Source organism: Aythya ferina (genome assembly GCF_964211825.1).
Source record: "Aythya ferina genome assembly, chromosome: 32".
Taxonomy (NCBI): domain Eukaryota; kingdom Metazoa; phylum Chordata; class Aves; order Anseriformes; family Anatidae; genus Aythya; species Aythya ferina.
This window is the reverse complement of record NC_140329.1, coordinates 717825-732339: the sequence shown is the minus strand read 5'-3', so window position 1 is coordinate 732339 and position 14515 is coordinate 717825. Positions and strand designations below refer to the sequence as shown.

At 48.3% G+C, this 14515-nt stretch overlaps 1 protein-coding gene across 1 annotated transcript; it reads left to right on the top strand.

The window, feature by feature from the left end:
* Nucleotides 1–9339: 9339 nt before the first annotated feature.
* Nucleotides 9340–11704, top strand: LOC311425584 (olfactory receptor 14C36-like; the record flags this gene model as incomplete). Its single annotated transcript, XM_084501526.1, has 2 exons — nucleotides 9340–9395; nucleotides 10747–11704. The coding sequence occupies 2 exons, from the start codon at nucleotides 9340–9342 to the stop codon at nucleotides 11702–11704; spliced, it is 1014 nt and encodes a 337-aa protein (XP_084357652.1).
* Nucleotides 11705–14515: the final 2811 nt, after the last annotated feature.

Here is a 14515-nt window from a genome sequence, read left to right as displayed (position 1 = left end):
TGGACATCTGCTTTTTTGGGGGATGTGGTCCTGCACATAGAAGAGAAAGAACAGTAATAATTTACAACAGACTTATCAGAGAAAAAATCATCCCATTTCTCATTTAAAATCACCAAATAGTTGTCTACTCCCAGGAAGACATTTGACAGGTCCCTTTCATAAATGCTTCCTGATGCTGCCTGTGGGTATCCCTGGGAGCAGGGGACTCCTCTGTGGGCAATGAAAGAGTTATGCCCTATAGCCAGAGGTAAAGAGGAACATTGGGTAATCTCAGACTCACTTCACTCCTGATATCAAAGAACTTTGCCTCAGTGTTGCTCCCAGGTGACCCAACTTCAGGGCAGATATACATATGCGTATTTTTCTTTTATGGAGTCACATTTTTTGTTGTTGCTAGCCTACCACACTTGATGAGTTTTTCTAAAACAGAAATCCTGGGCATTTCTTCTGCAGCTGAAGGGAAACTTTGTGGATCATTAGAGAAAAAGGGACTGTCCCTACTGTGCAGTGTCCTTTAGTGAAGACAAATAATCTGTCCATCAGTGCTGATCTCAGCTGCCCTGTGAAAGCTGCAAGAAAGTTATACTCAGTTGCTCATCTGAAAAGAACCTGAACACTGATGAGAGCAGAGGAATCCAGGCTCAAAGTGCACATCTCCAGACCCCTCACCCTGTCCCTGTACTCCCCTTCACCCAAGCACACCGAGGGCTCATTCCATGGACATGTGAAACCCCCATCCCCAGCCATCCTGGAAACAAGAACAGCAGCAGCACGGCCAGGTGGAGAAGCCAGGAGGAATGGCATCATGCTGCTGCCAGGAGAGGCAAGGCCAGGGAGGGACAGACGGATACTCAGCAGAGCCTCCTCTGCTGCAATCCTGCCTCATTTCAAATACTGTATGCTCTGCTCTGGCCTGCAGACACCTCCCAAAGACAGGGCACAGAGTATTTGCAGCTTCTAAAGATCTGCTTGGATAAAACCTGATGGGACCACAAATCTGATGTTGGTGCAGTCCATGGGCTGAGTTGTGGGAAGGTACTTCACAAACTTAATCACTGACATATTGATCTCTCAGTACAATGTTCTAGGAGGCTCAGTCTCCTGTACAACTCTGACAATCAGTTACCACGAAAACTGCCTCCTCTCCACAGCAGGAATCTGAAAGCACAGACTGCAGAAAAAGCCCTTCGGGTAAACCAAGCCTTGGTCTTCCTTTGAGAACTCCAATCGCAAATGCCATTCTCTAAAGCATCTTCTATATTTTGCTGGAGAAAGAGAGACCCATCCTGACAGATTCTGTAAGACATTGGATGTGCCAGCTGTAGAAGACCCCTCTGGCAACTCCACCTGCATTACCCTGCTGCCAGAGACTCACGGTGTCAAGAGTCTGCAGATGTGTCCTGTCACACACTGCCCTCTATTGTTGCGTTCCTCGCTGCCTCCAAGCCCTCTCTCCTTCTCTCCTCTCCCTGTGCCACCTGCGGTCAGAGCCCCCAGACCTGCTGTGCTGTGCAGAGGAGCTGCTTTTGGGCAGAGCTGTCTCTCTGCAGCGCTGCCTGCTTGCCAGGAGCTCCCCTTGGGCCCAGGAGCCCGGCCAGCTCAGCAGCACAGCACCCGACCACGGCATCACTTGCTCTGTGCCCTTGGGCTCCCTCGAGGTATCCCCAAGGCTTCAGGGCTGACAGCTCCTGAAGGGAGCAGGGTCTCTCCTGGGGTGTGGTGTTTGAAGCAGACTGAAGTCATCGCTGACTGCCCCTCTCTGAACACGGGAGAGACTGATTTTAGAAGTGTGATTTGTGTTGTTAGATTGTGGTTGCCAAACATGATGTTGTGGTTTAACCCAGCAGGCAGCTCAGCACCACACAGCTGTTAGCTCACTGCCCTTGCAACCCCACACCTGTAAAGGTCATGGGTTGAGAAAAAGACAGTTTACAATAGAAAACATAGAGGTAGTAATAACAACAACAACAGCAATAAAGAAGCTATGCACAATGCAATTGCTCACCACCCAATGACCGATACACAGCCCATCCCCACGCAGCGGTTCCCCCTACCCTGGCCAGCCTGCATCAGGCTCCAACGTTTTGGACCCTTGAGAATTGTTATACAGTAAAACCAGCTTTCAGAATGATTTGGATTATTTCCTTCCCTTTCTCAAATACTTCTGCTCTGTTGCCCCACATGATGATATCATCAAGAAATTGCAGGTGTTCAGGAGCTTCTCCCATTCTAGGGCAGTCTGGGTCAGTCCATGGTAAATGGTAGGGCCGAGTTCCCACCCTGGGTCAGTAAATTCCAGGTGGACTGGATGCTCCTGCAGCTATGGTGTGCACGCTGCTGCCGAAGTGATGGAGGTAAATGCATTAGTGATATCAGTTGTGGCAGAGCACTTGGCTGCCTTTGACTCCACTTCGTATGGAAGTTCTAGAATGCCCAGCACAGCTGCCCTCAGATGTGGCGTGACTTCATTTAGGCCACCATAGGTCACCGTTAGCCTCTACTTTCACATTAGACTTTCACACTGGCTATTTGGGTCTCTAAAAGATTGAGCGATTCTTGCTGATCACTTCTTGGCAATGAACCAGCTCATGGATGGGAATCGGGGAGTCTCTGTTAGAGTGATACTGTGCGGCACCAGCTTTACTTCAGCCTTCATCAGTTCTGCAACAGAAGGGTCCTGTGAGAGACCAGACAAGGTAGGCAACCGTATAATGTCCTCTGCCTCCAAGGCAGCTATGCCAAAAGCCCACTGATACCCTTTTGGGTCCTTGAAGTACCCTCTCCTGAGGTAGTCTATGCCAAGGATTAACAGAGACTCCAGGCCAGTCCCAGTGAGGTGCTTTTGCCAATCCTTCCCAGTTAGACTCACTGCAGCCTCCAATGCAGTTAACTGTCGGGATCCCCATCATTCCAGAAATACAAATGGGTTCTGCCTCTTTATAGCTTCATGGCATTAGGGTATGCTGTGCACTGGTATCCACTAGAGCTTATATCTTCTGTGGATCTGATGTGCCAGGCCATGGAATCCTCAAAGAACATCAATCCTGATTGTCCCTTTTCTCCCTCTGGCTAGAGGCCGGGTGCCTCTAGTCCTGCTCATAGTATTTATTACTGTTGCCCGCTGGAAACTGGAGCAGCAATTTTTCTCAGAAGAACCCGTTTTTGTGATTATATTTCCTTGTAATTCATGTATCCGTGCCTCTAGGATTGGGGTAGATTTTCCAACCCATTTTCTCATGGCCTCTCCATGGTAAAACAACAGGTCTGCACATGGTGTGTATCCACTATATTTCAGTTCTTGAGCAGAAGGACACTCAGACCTGGTAGCTTAGGTATTGGGTTTAACAGGTAGGGAGGAAGATGCATTCTCTTGAAGTTCTTGGACCTCTTGAGAAAGTTTCTCCACAGTTTAGATACAGGCCCATAAAGAAGAAGAGATACTTTCTTCACACTGACGGAGTTTTGTTTGCAGAATTCATCACCGACTGCCCTTCTCTGAACACAGGAGAGATGACTTTTACAAGTGTGATTTGTGCTGTTAGTGTGGTTGTCAAACATGTCCTTTAACCTGGCAAGTAGCTCAGCACCACACAGCAGATAGCCCACACCAACCCCCCCCCCAAAAAAAAAAAAAAAGCTTATGCGTTGAGATAATGGCAGTTTAAAGGACTGAAAGGGAAGAGAAATAATAATAATAATAACAATTATTATTATTGTTATTGTTATGTACAAAGCAAGTTATGCACGGAGCAATTGATCAGCACTGACTGATGTCAGCCTGTCCCCAAGCTGGTAGAACATTGTGGTAACCATCTGCACCTGCTCTTCTTTGACCTTCAACCACTCCACAAATGGAAGGGTTCACCCAGAGACTGGGCAAGGTATACAACTCTTTAATATCCTCCAAGGCAGCTCTCCCAAAACCCCAGCTGTACCCTTTTGGATCTTTGAGTACCCTCTCGTGGGGAAGTCTATGTCAAGGTTTCATAGATCAACATTCTTCTCCTTCCTTTCTTTTCTGGGTAGTAATTCTTTTCCATTTTTTCCTGATTTTCACATCCATTGCTTTCTCCTACAGATAGAGGCAACATATACTGGCACAGGTTGGTGCTCTGGCCTAGCAAGACCAGACCGGGGTTTTGGGTCTAGTCCCCAGACTGGACCTGGGGATAGAGTGGCTGCAGGACATGTCAGAGGTGTTGGAGTGGCTGCAGGGCCTGTCACGAGGGTTGGAGTGGCACTGATTGAGGCTCAGTAACCACAGACCAAGTCCCAGCATATTCCAGTGATTTGTGTCCCTTTGGAATTGCCAAGGTGATAACACCTCCATTTCAAGCATTTCACCATTTTTTAAGGATTCTGCACTTGTTTGGGGGTGAAGTTCAAAAGCCCTGGAGGTGCCCACTGCTCTAGGTGCCTGCCCATGTCCTCCCATGTTCCCTGCCACTCCTAACTTTCCTGCCTTGGGGCAGGTCTCTGGAGGGCATTCTTAAATAGTTGTTTATCCTTAAACAAAAGTTGAAACACATTCAGGAGACATAACAATAGGACCATCCCAAGGATATTCAAAGCTTTGTAGAGCTAGTGTAATTAGCCTGGAGGAGAAGGGGGAGGCGAAGGAGAAAGGGAGAGTGAATAAGTTTTCTCCCCTTGGATTGGCTCCCTAAAGCAAAAAGGTCAAGAATGTAAATCTTAAGTTTCTGAGTGATGGTTCCTGAGGTATGGAGGTGATGGCAACGCTCAGTACAAATAACAGATTTGTAACATGACCAGTAATTTTATATAATCATAAGCCAGTGCTACCCAACATAGCAAAATAACTTTAAACCAGCCACAGAAATGATAAACAGCACAACAAGAACACATGCAGTAAGTAATGTGCTATACAACGCATTTCTGAAAACAAGCACAACAGACCTGAGATCCAAAAAGTCAACATTGTGATCAGCAACTACTAAACTGGTCTAATGCTTATAACAATTTAATTTTAGCACTCTGTGGTAAGATCTGTCATTATCTCAACCCTTTGTACCCCAGACTGTGTGCCAAAAAGACTGCTGTATTTTAACGCGGCAGTTCAAGTACATGGAATTATTGGAACGAGTCCAGAGGAGGGCCACAAAGATGATCAAGGGGCTGGAGCATGTCTGCTATGAAGGCATGCTGGGCGAGCTGGTACTGTTAAGCCTGGAGAAGACAAGGCACCAGGGAAACCTCAGAGCAACCTTACTGTTTTTAAAGAGGACCTATAGGAAAGCTGGGGAGTCCTTTTCAGGGAGTGTAGTGATTGGACAAGGAGTAATTACTTTAAACTAAAAGAATGAAGGTTTAAATTCGATATATGGTAGAAATTCTGTACTCTGAGGATGGTGAGGCACTGGAACAGGTTGTCTGGAAAAGCTGTGAGTATCTGGAAGTGTTCAAGGACAGGTTGGAACGAGCTTTGAGCAATCAGGTCTAGTAGGAAGTGTCCCTGCCCATGGCTGGGTGCTTTGAATAAGATGATCTTTAAGGTCTCTTCTAACCCAAGCCTTTCTATGATTCTATGACCCCATGTTTCTATGATTATCTATGACACTGCCACCATTGACCATGTGAAGCCCATAAAGGCTCTCCTCAGAGATGTTAACCAAGCGCTTTCCCAAACCTTCATCATCCTCCTGGTCGATCCTCAGGTTGCTTAGAGGTGATTTTGGAAGGGTGAGAGAGGTGCTGGTGGCGCCGCAGACATCGTCATAAGACCTATCTCAAAGACCTTGGAAAGGACAAATTGACCAAAACGTTCCTCAGGACTTGGAAAAGGTAGATGTCAAACCCATCTTCTACTAGAAGGGTGAGCAGAAGGATGATTAAGCCTCACAAGGGCAGAGCACAGGGGGACAATCACAACACTTGCTCTGCTGGCCACTCTTCTTTTAATGCAGCCCAGGGTACAATTGGTCTTGTGGGCTACAAGGACGCACTGCTGGCTCATGCTGAGCTTTTCACCCAGCAGAATCTCCAAGTCCATCTCTGCAGGGCTGCTCTCAATGAATTCTTCTCCCAGCCTATCCTCATATCTAGTTTCATCAGGTATTCCCAAAACTGCTCTTAATCACAGCGGGTGGGACTTTGCCCCCCCCAGCCTCCATCTATGGGTTCAGGGAAATGAAAGACTTGAGAAGCCTTACTGGCAGTGAAGACTGAGGCAAAGACGTTATTGAGTACCTCAGCCTTTCCCATGTCTGTCATTACTAGTTCACCCTTCTCATCCGTCAGAGGGAGTACACTCTCCTTGGCCTTTCTTTTCTCAGCAATGTATCTATAGAATCTCTTCCTGTTATTCTTTGTATCCCTTGCCAAACTCAGTTCCATCCATGCCTTGGCTTTCCTTATCCCATCCCCACACATCCAAAACTGAAACGTGTGAGGGCCTGGGAAAAGGAACCCTGGATCCATAGAAGCCATTTGAGAAACAAAACCTATAGGTAGGAAGCACAATTTTGTGGAGATGCAGAGCTGATGGGCATATTGGGTAGGATCCTTCTAAAGACCTCTGTGCCCTTTTCCCTCCTGACTACAACACCACTTCCTTCTCAGGAATGGAGTAGCTAACAGAGGTGAGAAAGATACTCTGTGATCATGAATGTCATCAGAAAGCTGATCACAATTAGATATGGGGACATCAGGAGCAGCCTGAAAAAGAGAGATGGGAGCTTTTGGGGTGGGAAGAGGAGGATGGCCAGCAGAAATTAATGATTTCATAGAGGTAAGAGGGTTCGTGTAATGTCAATGCTGTGCTAACACTGACTTAAAACTGTCATGTATGGCCCTTACCTTATTGAACCAGTAATTTTAATCCTAAGTGCTACTCCAACACTCTGACGGGAGTCCACTACTCTAATGCTTGAATGCAAAGTACCCCTTGAAGCAAAACTCAGGCCATAGCCTCTTTCCCTTACCTTTACTCTCTTGCTCACCCTAATCCCTTCCCTTAACGCTAGCTTTAAAATGGTATATTGAACCTTAGACAAGTTCTTGGCAGACCTAAAAAGAACTTAAACCACAGAGCTTGACCATACCCTAATCACAGAAAGAGACTAAAGCTTCTCATTAAACCTCTGTTTACTCTCTAACCCAGAAAGGTGAGCCCTAGTCCCTAAAAGACTAGAGAGGTCAGCTCAGCCTCAGGATCTCTTGCCCCAGCAGGAGAAATGTGACTGTGGCAGTGACTGTGAAGTCACTTCTGTCCCTGCACTTGATAGGGCAGCAGCAGGAACATGTCACACATAGGCACCATGACGTCACTTCTGTCTGTAGCTGACAGGTCACCCTTGACTTAGACCTGGGATCTGTACTTTCTGGCTGACATCTGGCAGTGGCCCTGCTAGGCCAGCTGAAGGCACCTGGTTGGCATGCTGACTGTGAGATCCCCTCTGCCTACATACCCAGGAGGACCCATATAAGAAAGAAGGCCCGAATATGGGTTGTCATGTCCCTTCTGCTTGACTACTTGACTGGACAGCAAGAGGCATGTGGCTTGGTTGTGTCTAGCCACGAAGCTGCAAGGCCAGCAACAGCCTCATGGCTTGGAAGATGCTGGTGAGGTGACTTCTGTCTGGTTGGCTGACATGCCGCAAGAAGGCTGATGGGTTGGCATGTCTACTTTGGAAATGGGTTCCACCCTGATGGAGCTTTCTTTGGTAGTAGAAAAGAGAAGGAGAGAAAAAAATGCCACAAAGTGTACATTGCAAGGCTGGCAGTGGCCATGAGGAGGAAGAAATGTCCAGGGGAAGAACTGGTCTTGCTGCTACAGACTGAGGCAAAGAAGGTGTTAAGTACCTCAGCCTTTACCTCATCTCTTGTCACCAGGTTTCCTCCCACATCCAGTAAAGGATGATGATTCTCCTTAATCCCCCTTTATTAAAGTATTTATATAAACCGTTTTTATTGTCTTTGACAATAGACGGATAGAGCTCCAGCTGGGCTTTGGCCCTTCTAATTTTGACCTGCACAGCCCAATAACATGTAGAATACAGCTCCAAACAAACTGACAGCATGCATGAGAAGGAAGCACAGAAGAGGTGAAACCTGGCATCCTTCCATCCCCTATCCTTCTGTGAATCTGTGCTGCAATTCCACTCAACTGATTACTCCTGTATTATCCATACTTTTCTGCAACTCCTGATGCTGCTATCTTGTCAGATTACATGAAGGTTGAGCCTTCTGCCCGCAGATATGAACAGTTGACAGAATGGAGCATCAGTGTGGGGCAACCTTCAGAAACTGCAGGATTTTGCCTATGGGAGCTTCTTGACATTTACAAGGAGAAGATTGTAATCCTGCACCAGAGTAACCCCACACATCAGGGCAGACGGGGACCCTGATGAGTGAGCAGTGCCAAGGAGGAGGAGGGCCTGGGAATTACAAGGGATGCCATACAAGCAGTGTTGCCTGCTCACCAGGAACCAGGCCAGCTTCCTAAAGAGCTGCCTTACAAGGAACACGGCCACCAAAAAAATCTGAGTTATCAGACTCAGCTCAGATCCGGTGTGACACCAAATGCACAAGGGTCTGCAGCCAGCAGGGAAAGAGGTGCAGGTCTGGGAGTCCTTAGGACAGCCTAGTGTGGAGAGGAGTAAGAGATGTGGCAAGACTGAAAGTCCCAACAGGATTGAGGTCTTTGTCTCCATTGCTATAGCTGTTTTCTCTGCCAATGAGGCCTATGAGGAGACAGCTTATCCTTAAAGCACCAGGGGCCTTATTTCCTGCTTGCCCCCACCCATGAACCAGGCAGAGGTCGTACCATTCTCCTTCACTTGGCCATTCACATCCCCATCTCCTACTGCCCCAGGAAGAGCCCTGAGCAAGGTGTGAAGGGAAAGGATCTCCCTTGTCCAGGGGCCAGGGGTCAAGGCTCAGCCCTTGTGCTTGGTGAAACACATCCACTTTGTCTATATGTCAGTGTCACCTTCACGTTGCCTTTGTCTCCTTGTCCACAGTGCCTCCAGTGTTCTGCTCTAACAAGCTCTGAGGGAGGCTGTGTCAGTGCTGGCCCTCAGGGGGACACTCCAGGAAAGTTGCATCTGACTTCGACTTCCTGAAAGATTTCTTCAATTTGCTCTCCATGACTGAGGTTCATGAGCTCATCACAAAAGCCACCAGAGGGGTGATTCCAATGCCTTGGGCTGGGCCTCTGCTGCTGAGCTGGGCCAGGCTCCTGGGACAGAGAGAGCTCCTGGCAAGAGGGCCCTGGTGCAGAGAGACAGCTCTGCCCAGGAGCAGCTCCTCTGCACAGCGCAGCAGGGCAGGGGGCTCTGACTGCAGCACCCAGGCAGAAAGGGATTCCAGGCAGCCTGGATGGTGTGGGCAGAGGAGAGCTCAGTGCAGGAGAAACCTTCACAGCTCTGCCCACGGTAAGTCTGACTGCAGGACAGTGCAGGGGAGGTTCCTAAAAGGGGCTGCTCAATCTGGGATGTCTCTGCCTGGCCAGGAGCTACCAGGATGTCTCTCGTGGCTTGTGCGGTGTGGAGGAGAAGGTGCTGCAGGACAGCTGCAGGGGTGTCCAGGGCTGTGGTGCAGAGCAGGGTCCCTGCTGTGCCCCAGGGGCTGTGTGCCGGAGCAGGGCCTCTGCCGCCTGCCAGGCTCAGCACTCAGCCTGCCCAGGGAGCTGACCAGGGCGTTGCAGGGAGAAGCTGCGGGTGGAAGGAGCCCCCCCGGCAGGGCAGGGTCCTGCTGCTGGCGGGAGGCTGCTGCCTGGGCAGCCTGCTCACAGCTCCACAGCACACCAAAGGCATTGCACAGGGGACTAGGTCCAAGGAAGAGCAGGGCAGGGGCTGCCTTCAAAGAGAAGGCACTTTCTGCAGTCTCTGCCTGAACTTTTATAGTCTGATCATGGGGTAGGCTCTGTGTTAACAGAATGGTTGGATTTGCACAGGTGACTGAGCTTCCAATTGCATTTAATTGAGACATAAAAAGGTTAGTGATGAACCTCAGAATATCCCTTTCTTTCTCTCTGCTTGTAGACTGCACCAGGGCTTTTCTGAGCTGTTCTTTTAGGACCTGAAGACAGGGAGTTTTTCCCAGAGCTGTCTCCATCCCCAGGAGGTGTCTGCAGGGCAGAGCTGGGCACCCGGTGGGTGGGATGGGGTCTGTGAGCATGAATGGGAGGAGACATGGGGACAGAGAAAGAGGGGCTGGCAGGGACAGCTGCAGGCAGCAGGGACATGGGCAGGCAGTGAGAGGGAGCTGCTGCAGAGCATACATTAGAGTCTTTGTTATACCCGAGATCCCTTGATCTGCCCTTGTGAATCAGCACCCTTGCCACGTACTTGTCATTGAATTCTGCACAAGCATGCTAAAAAGGAGGCATTTCCATCTGCACTTGGAGCTGGTGCCCTCTTCTCCCAGTACAGCCCAGGTGATTTTTCAGCACAACATTTAAGTGCAACCATCCCCCAGCTGAGAGTGCTGCAAGCACCCAGCCTCTGGGCACCAGGGGATGGACAGAGCAGCCCTCCTGGATCTGACATCTGGCTGAGGTTTATATGCAAAACAGCTACTACTGCAGTGCAGCCAATCAGGGTCTGACGGGCAGAGGCAGCTGCTATGTAGGTGACACTGAACCAGCACAAAGCAGGGCCCCAGCCAGGAATATAGACAAAGGTCACCTGGCAAGAAAGGCAATGTGAAGGCTTAAATGAAGAATTAAATTAGTATTGCTCAGGGAAAATTTCCCTAAGAGCCTGTATTTTTTCTTCTTTGCAGTCTCCCCGATGAAGGGCAGCAAATGCCCAACAGCAGCTCTGTGAGCGAGTTCCTCCTCCTGCTGGCATTCGCAGACACGCGGGAGCTGCAGATCCTGCACTTCGCGCTCTTCCTGGGCATCTACCTGGCTGCCTTCCTGGGCAACGGCCTCATCCTCACCACCGTAGCCTGTGACCACAGCCTGCACACCCCCATGTATTTCTTCCTCCTCAACCTCGCCCTCCTCGACCTGGGCTGCATCTCCACCACTGTCCCCAAAGCCATAGCCAATTCCCTCTGGGACACCAGGGCCATTTCCTATGCAGGGTGTGTTGCTCAGGTCTTCTTTTTTGTTTTCTTGATTGGAGCAGAGTATTTCCTTCTCACTGTCATGGCCTACGACCGCTACGTTGCCATCTGCAAGCCCCTGCACTACGGGAGCCTCCTGGGCAACAGAGCTTGTGCCCAGATGGCAGCAGCTGCCTGGGGCAGTGGGGTTCTCTATGCTGTCCTGCACACAGCTAATACATTTTCACTGCCCCTCTGCCAAGGCAATGCTGTGGACCAGTTCTTCTGTGAAATCCCCCAGATCCTCAAGCTCTCCTGCTCAGAGGCATGTCTCAGGGAGGTTGTCCTTCTTGCAGCTAGTCTCTGTTTAGCATCTGCATGTTTTGTTTTCATTTCATTTTCTTATTTGCAGATCATCTTGGCTGTGTTGAGGATGCCCTCTGAGCAGGGCCGGCACAAAGCCTTTTCCACATGCCTCCCTCACCTGGTTGTGGTCTCTCTGACTCTCAGCACTGCCATGGTTGCCTACCTGAAGCCCTCCAACTTCTCCTCATCCTTGGACCTGGCAGTGTCATTTCTGTACTCGGTTGTGCCTCCAGCAGTGAACCCCCTCATCTACAGCATGAGGAACCAGGAGCTCAAGGATGCTTTGTGGAAACTATTTGGATACATGCTTCTTCAGCATCGATAATGAGCCTGTAATACTAATGGGACACACAGGTTACCTGGAAAAATCTCTTAATACAATAACTTGATATTCTTTTCTTCTTATTATTTCCTAGAACTTGTGATTTTGATTTAATTCTATTTGTGGCATCCTGTCTATTCATTGTTTTGTTTACTTTCACCCATTTATCTTATATTCTTACAGAACTAGTCTTCCTGTGTGGATAAAAGAATAAAGAAGCCATGAGAACTTCACTGGTCTCAGCTGCCATCTCTTGCCATCTTCTCTGGAGCTGGGGGAGCAGTGCCAGCATGCAGGAGGGGCTCACGGCCAAGAGCCCAGCTGCCACATGGAGGAGTGGCCAGGTAGCAGCAGCACAGAGCCCACTCTTTGCCCAGAGGGAATCACACAGTGTGAGCTCCCTTGACTGACAGGGAAAACAGCCTGAATAATACAATCTCCTCTGAAACAGCCACGTTTTCACTAACAGCAATGTGTCTGAGTTACAGAACCTTCTTCAAGTGGTCTCACATACAACCCCATTGCGTTTTCGTTCCCTCCAATGTGAATTGCATATGACTTCATATTCCGGTTTCAGCTAGGATAGACTTAAGCACTCCTCCAAGCACTCCTGCTCAGACATCTACTTCAGGGAAGCTAGGGTTCTTCTGGTTAGCGTTTGTTTAGGTGTTGGATGCTTTGTTTTCATTGTGGTGGCCTATGTGCAGATCTTCAGGGCCGTGCTGAGGATGCCTTCTGAGCAAGGGCGGCACAAATCCTCTTCCATGTGCCTCCCTCACCTGGCCATTGTTTTCCTGTGTCTTAGTACCATCATGTTTGCCTATCTGAAGCCCCCCTCCATCTCCTCCGCACACCTGAACCTGGTGGTGTCATTTCTGTACTTGGTGGTGCCTCTAGCAGGGAATCCCTTCGCCTATAGCATGACTAAGAAGGAGATCAAGAATGCAGTGAGGAAACTATTTCAGTGCCTACTTCTTCATCATTAATAATGGATGCACAATCCTAACAGGACACAGAGGTGGTTGTTTTTTTTTTTTTTCTTTGTTTGTTTGTTTTTAATTTAGGACAATCATTTTTTATTATTGTTCTTTATGCTATTTTCTGAAACTTTTAAAAAATTATTTTTATTTTTGTGGTGGTTTTACCTTGCCAGGTACCTGAACTCCACCAGAACTGCTCTCTCACCCCTTCCCCCTCATCAGAAGAGGAGGGGAAGAAGAAAATAAAAAATAATTAATGAGCTGAGATAAGGATAATTTATTTAAAGGAAAAATAGTGTTAAGGTACAGTTATTTTTAAGGGAAAATTAATAATTTAACTACAGAAAAAAAAAAAAAAAAAAAAAAAAAAAAACACCAATCAAAAGCCATGTGGAAGTACAGAGAGAAAGGAAAGAAATTACTTTCTGCTTGCCACCAACAAGCGATGCTTGAATACATCCCTGAAGCAAGGCTTCAATATGTGTAGCAATTGTTCAGGAGGACAGACGTTTTCGTAACGAGCCCACCCCTCCCATCTCCTTCCCTTTTTCCACCTTTTATTGCTGAGTATGACATCATATGGCATGGACTGTCCCTTTGGTTGGTTTAGGTCAGCTGCCCTGGTGATGTCTCCTCCCCACCTCTTACCCACCCCCAGCCTGCTGGTTCTTAGGGGTTGGAGGGAGTCCTGATGCAGTGCCAGCACTGCTCAGCAGTAGACATAACAGTGGTGTGATACCACTGCTGTTCTACCTACAAGTGCAGAGCACAGCACTGTGTGGGCTGCTGTAGGGAAAGGTAACTCCAACTCAGCCAGACCCAGAACAACCTCTACCCCTTATTCCATAACACTAGTGTCACACTTAGGTCCCACATACTTTAGTATATAAGTATTCTCATCACCATTGTTCCTTGTCCTTTAACAGATTGATAGGTAGGTACATCTTTTCATTCTATAGGTCTTTCTCAAAAAGTGTTCATGAGAACTGGTGATGATTTAGTCTTCATCATCCAAAGTGGTCACTCAGGGCAGGCAGAGTTGGATAGCTGGACGCCAGCACCAGCTTAGCTTGAGTCATTGCTGCACTGACTGGTTCCTTGCAAAGTTTACCCACCGTTGATCCTGCAGCGTCATCCTACAACATGTAACTTAGATTACAGATTAGTTTTCTCCCAAGGTTATATCTCCTTGAGGTACGCACCTGATATCCCCATCCTTTTGCATCATTCACCAGGCATACCCCGATCCTTGGGCAAAGACAATCCCACGAGTAGGTTTGCTTTTCCTGAGGCAGATGCAACCCACACCACCTTCCCTATCCACTTCCCTACATTCACTATGGGGACTTTAGCTCCTCTCGCCATGTGGAGGTTTTGTTTCAGCAGGACCAGATAGTTGTTGGACCCTTTGTTGTTAACTAGCCAAGTGGCCTCTGATAAATTTATGTCCCATTGTTTCCATGTCGCAGCACCCAATGTGTTTCCATGACGCAGCACCCAACTTTAACAGTCCATTGTACCTCTCAACCTTCTCAGAGTCTTGTGAGTGATAAGGGATGTGATATACCCACTCAGTGCCATGCGTCTTGGCCTAGGAGGTGACAAGATTGTTTTGGAAATGACCCCCACTCTCAGACTCAATTCTCTCTGGTGTACCATGAAACTACAGCACTTGCCTTTCCAGGCCCAAGATGGTGTTTCAGGCCATGACATAGTTTATGGGGTATGTTTCCAGCCACCCAGTAGTGAGTATGGTAGTGAGTATGTACCGTTTGCCTTGGTGGGTTTGTGGGAGTGGTCCAATGTAGTCAATTTACCAGGCCTTACCATATCA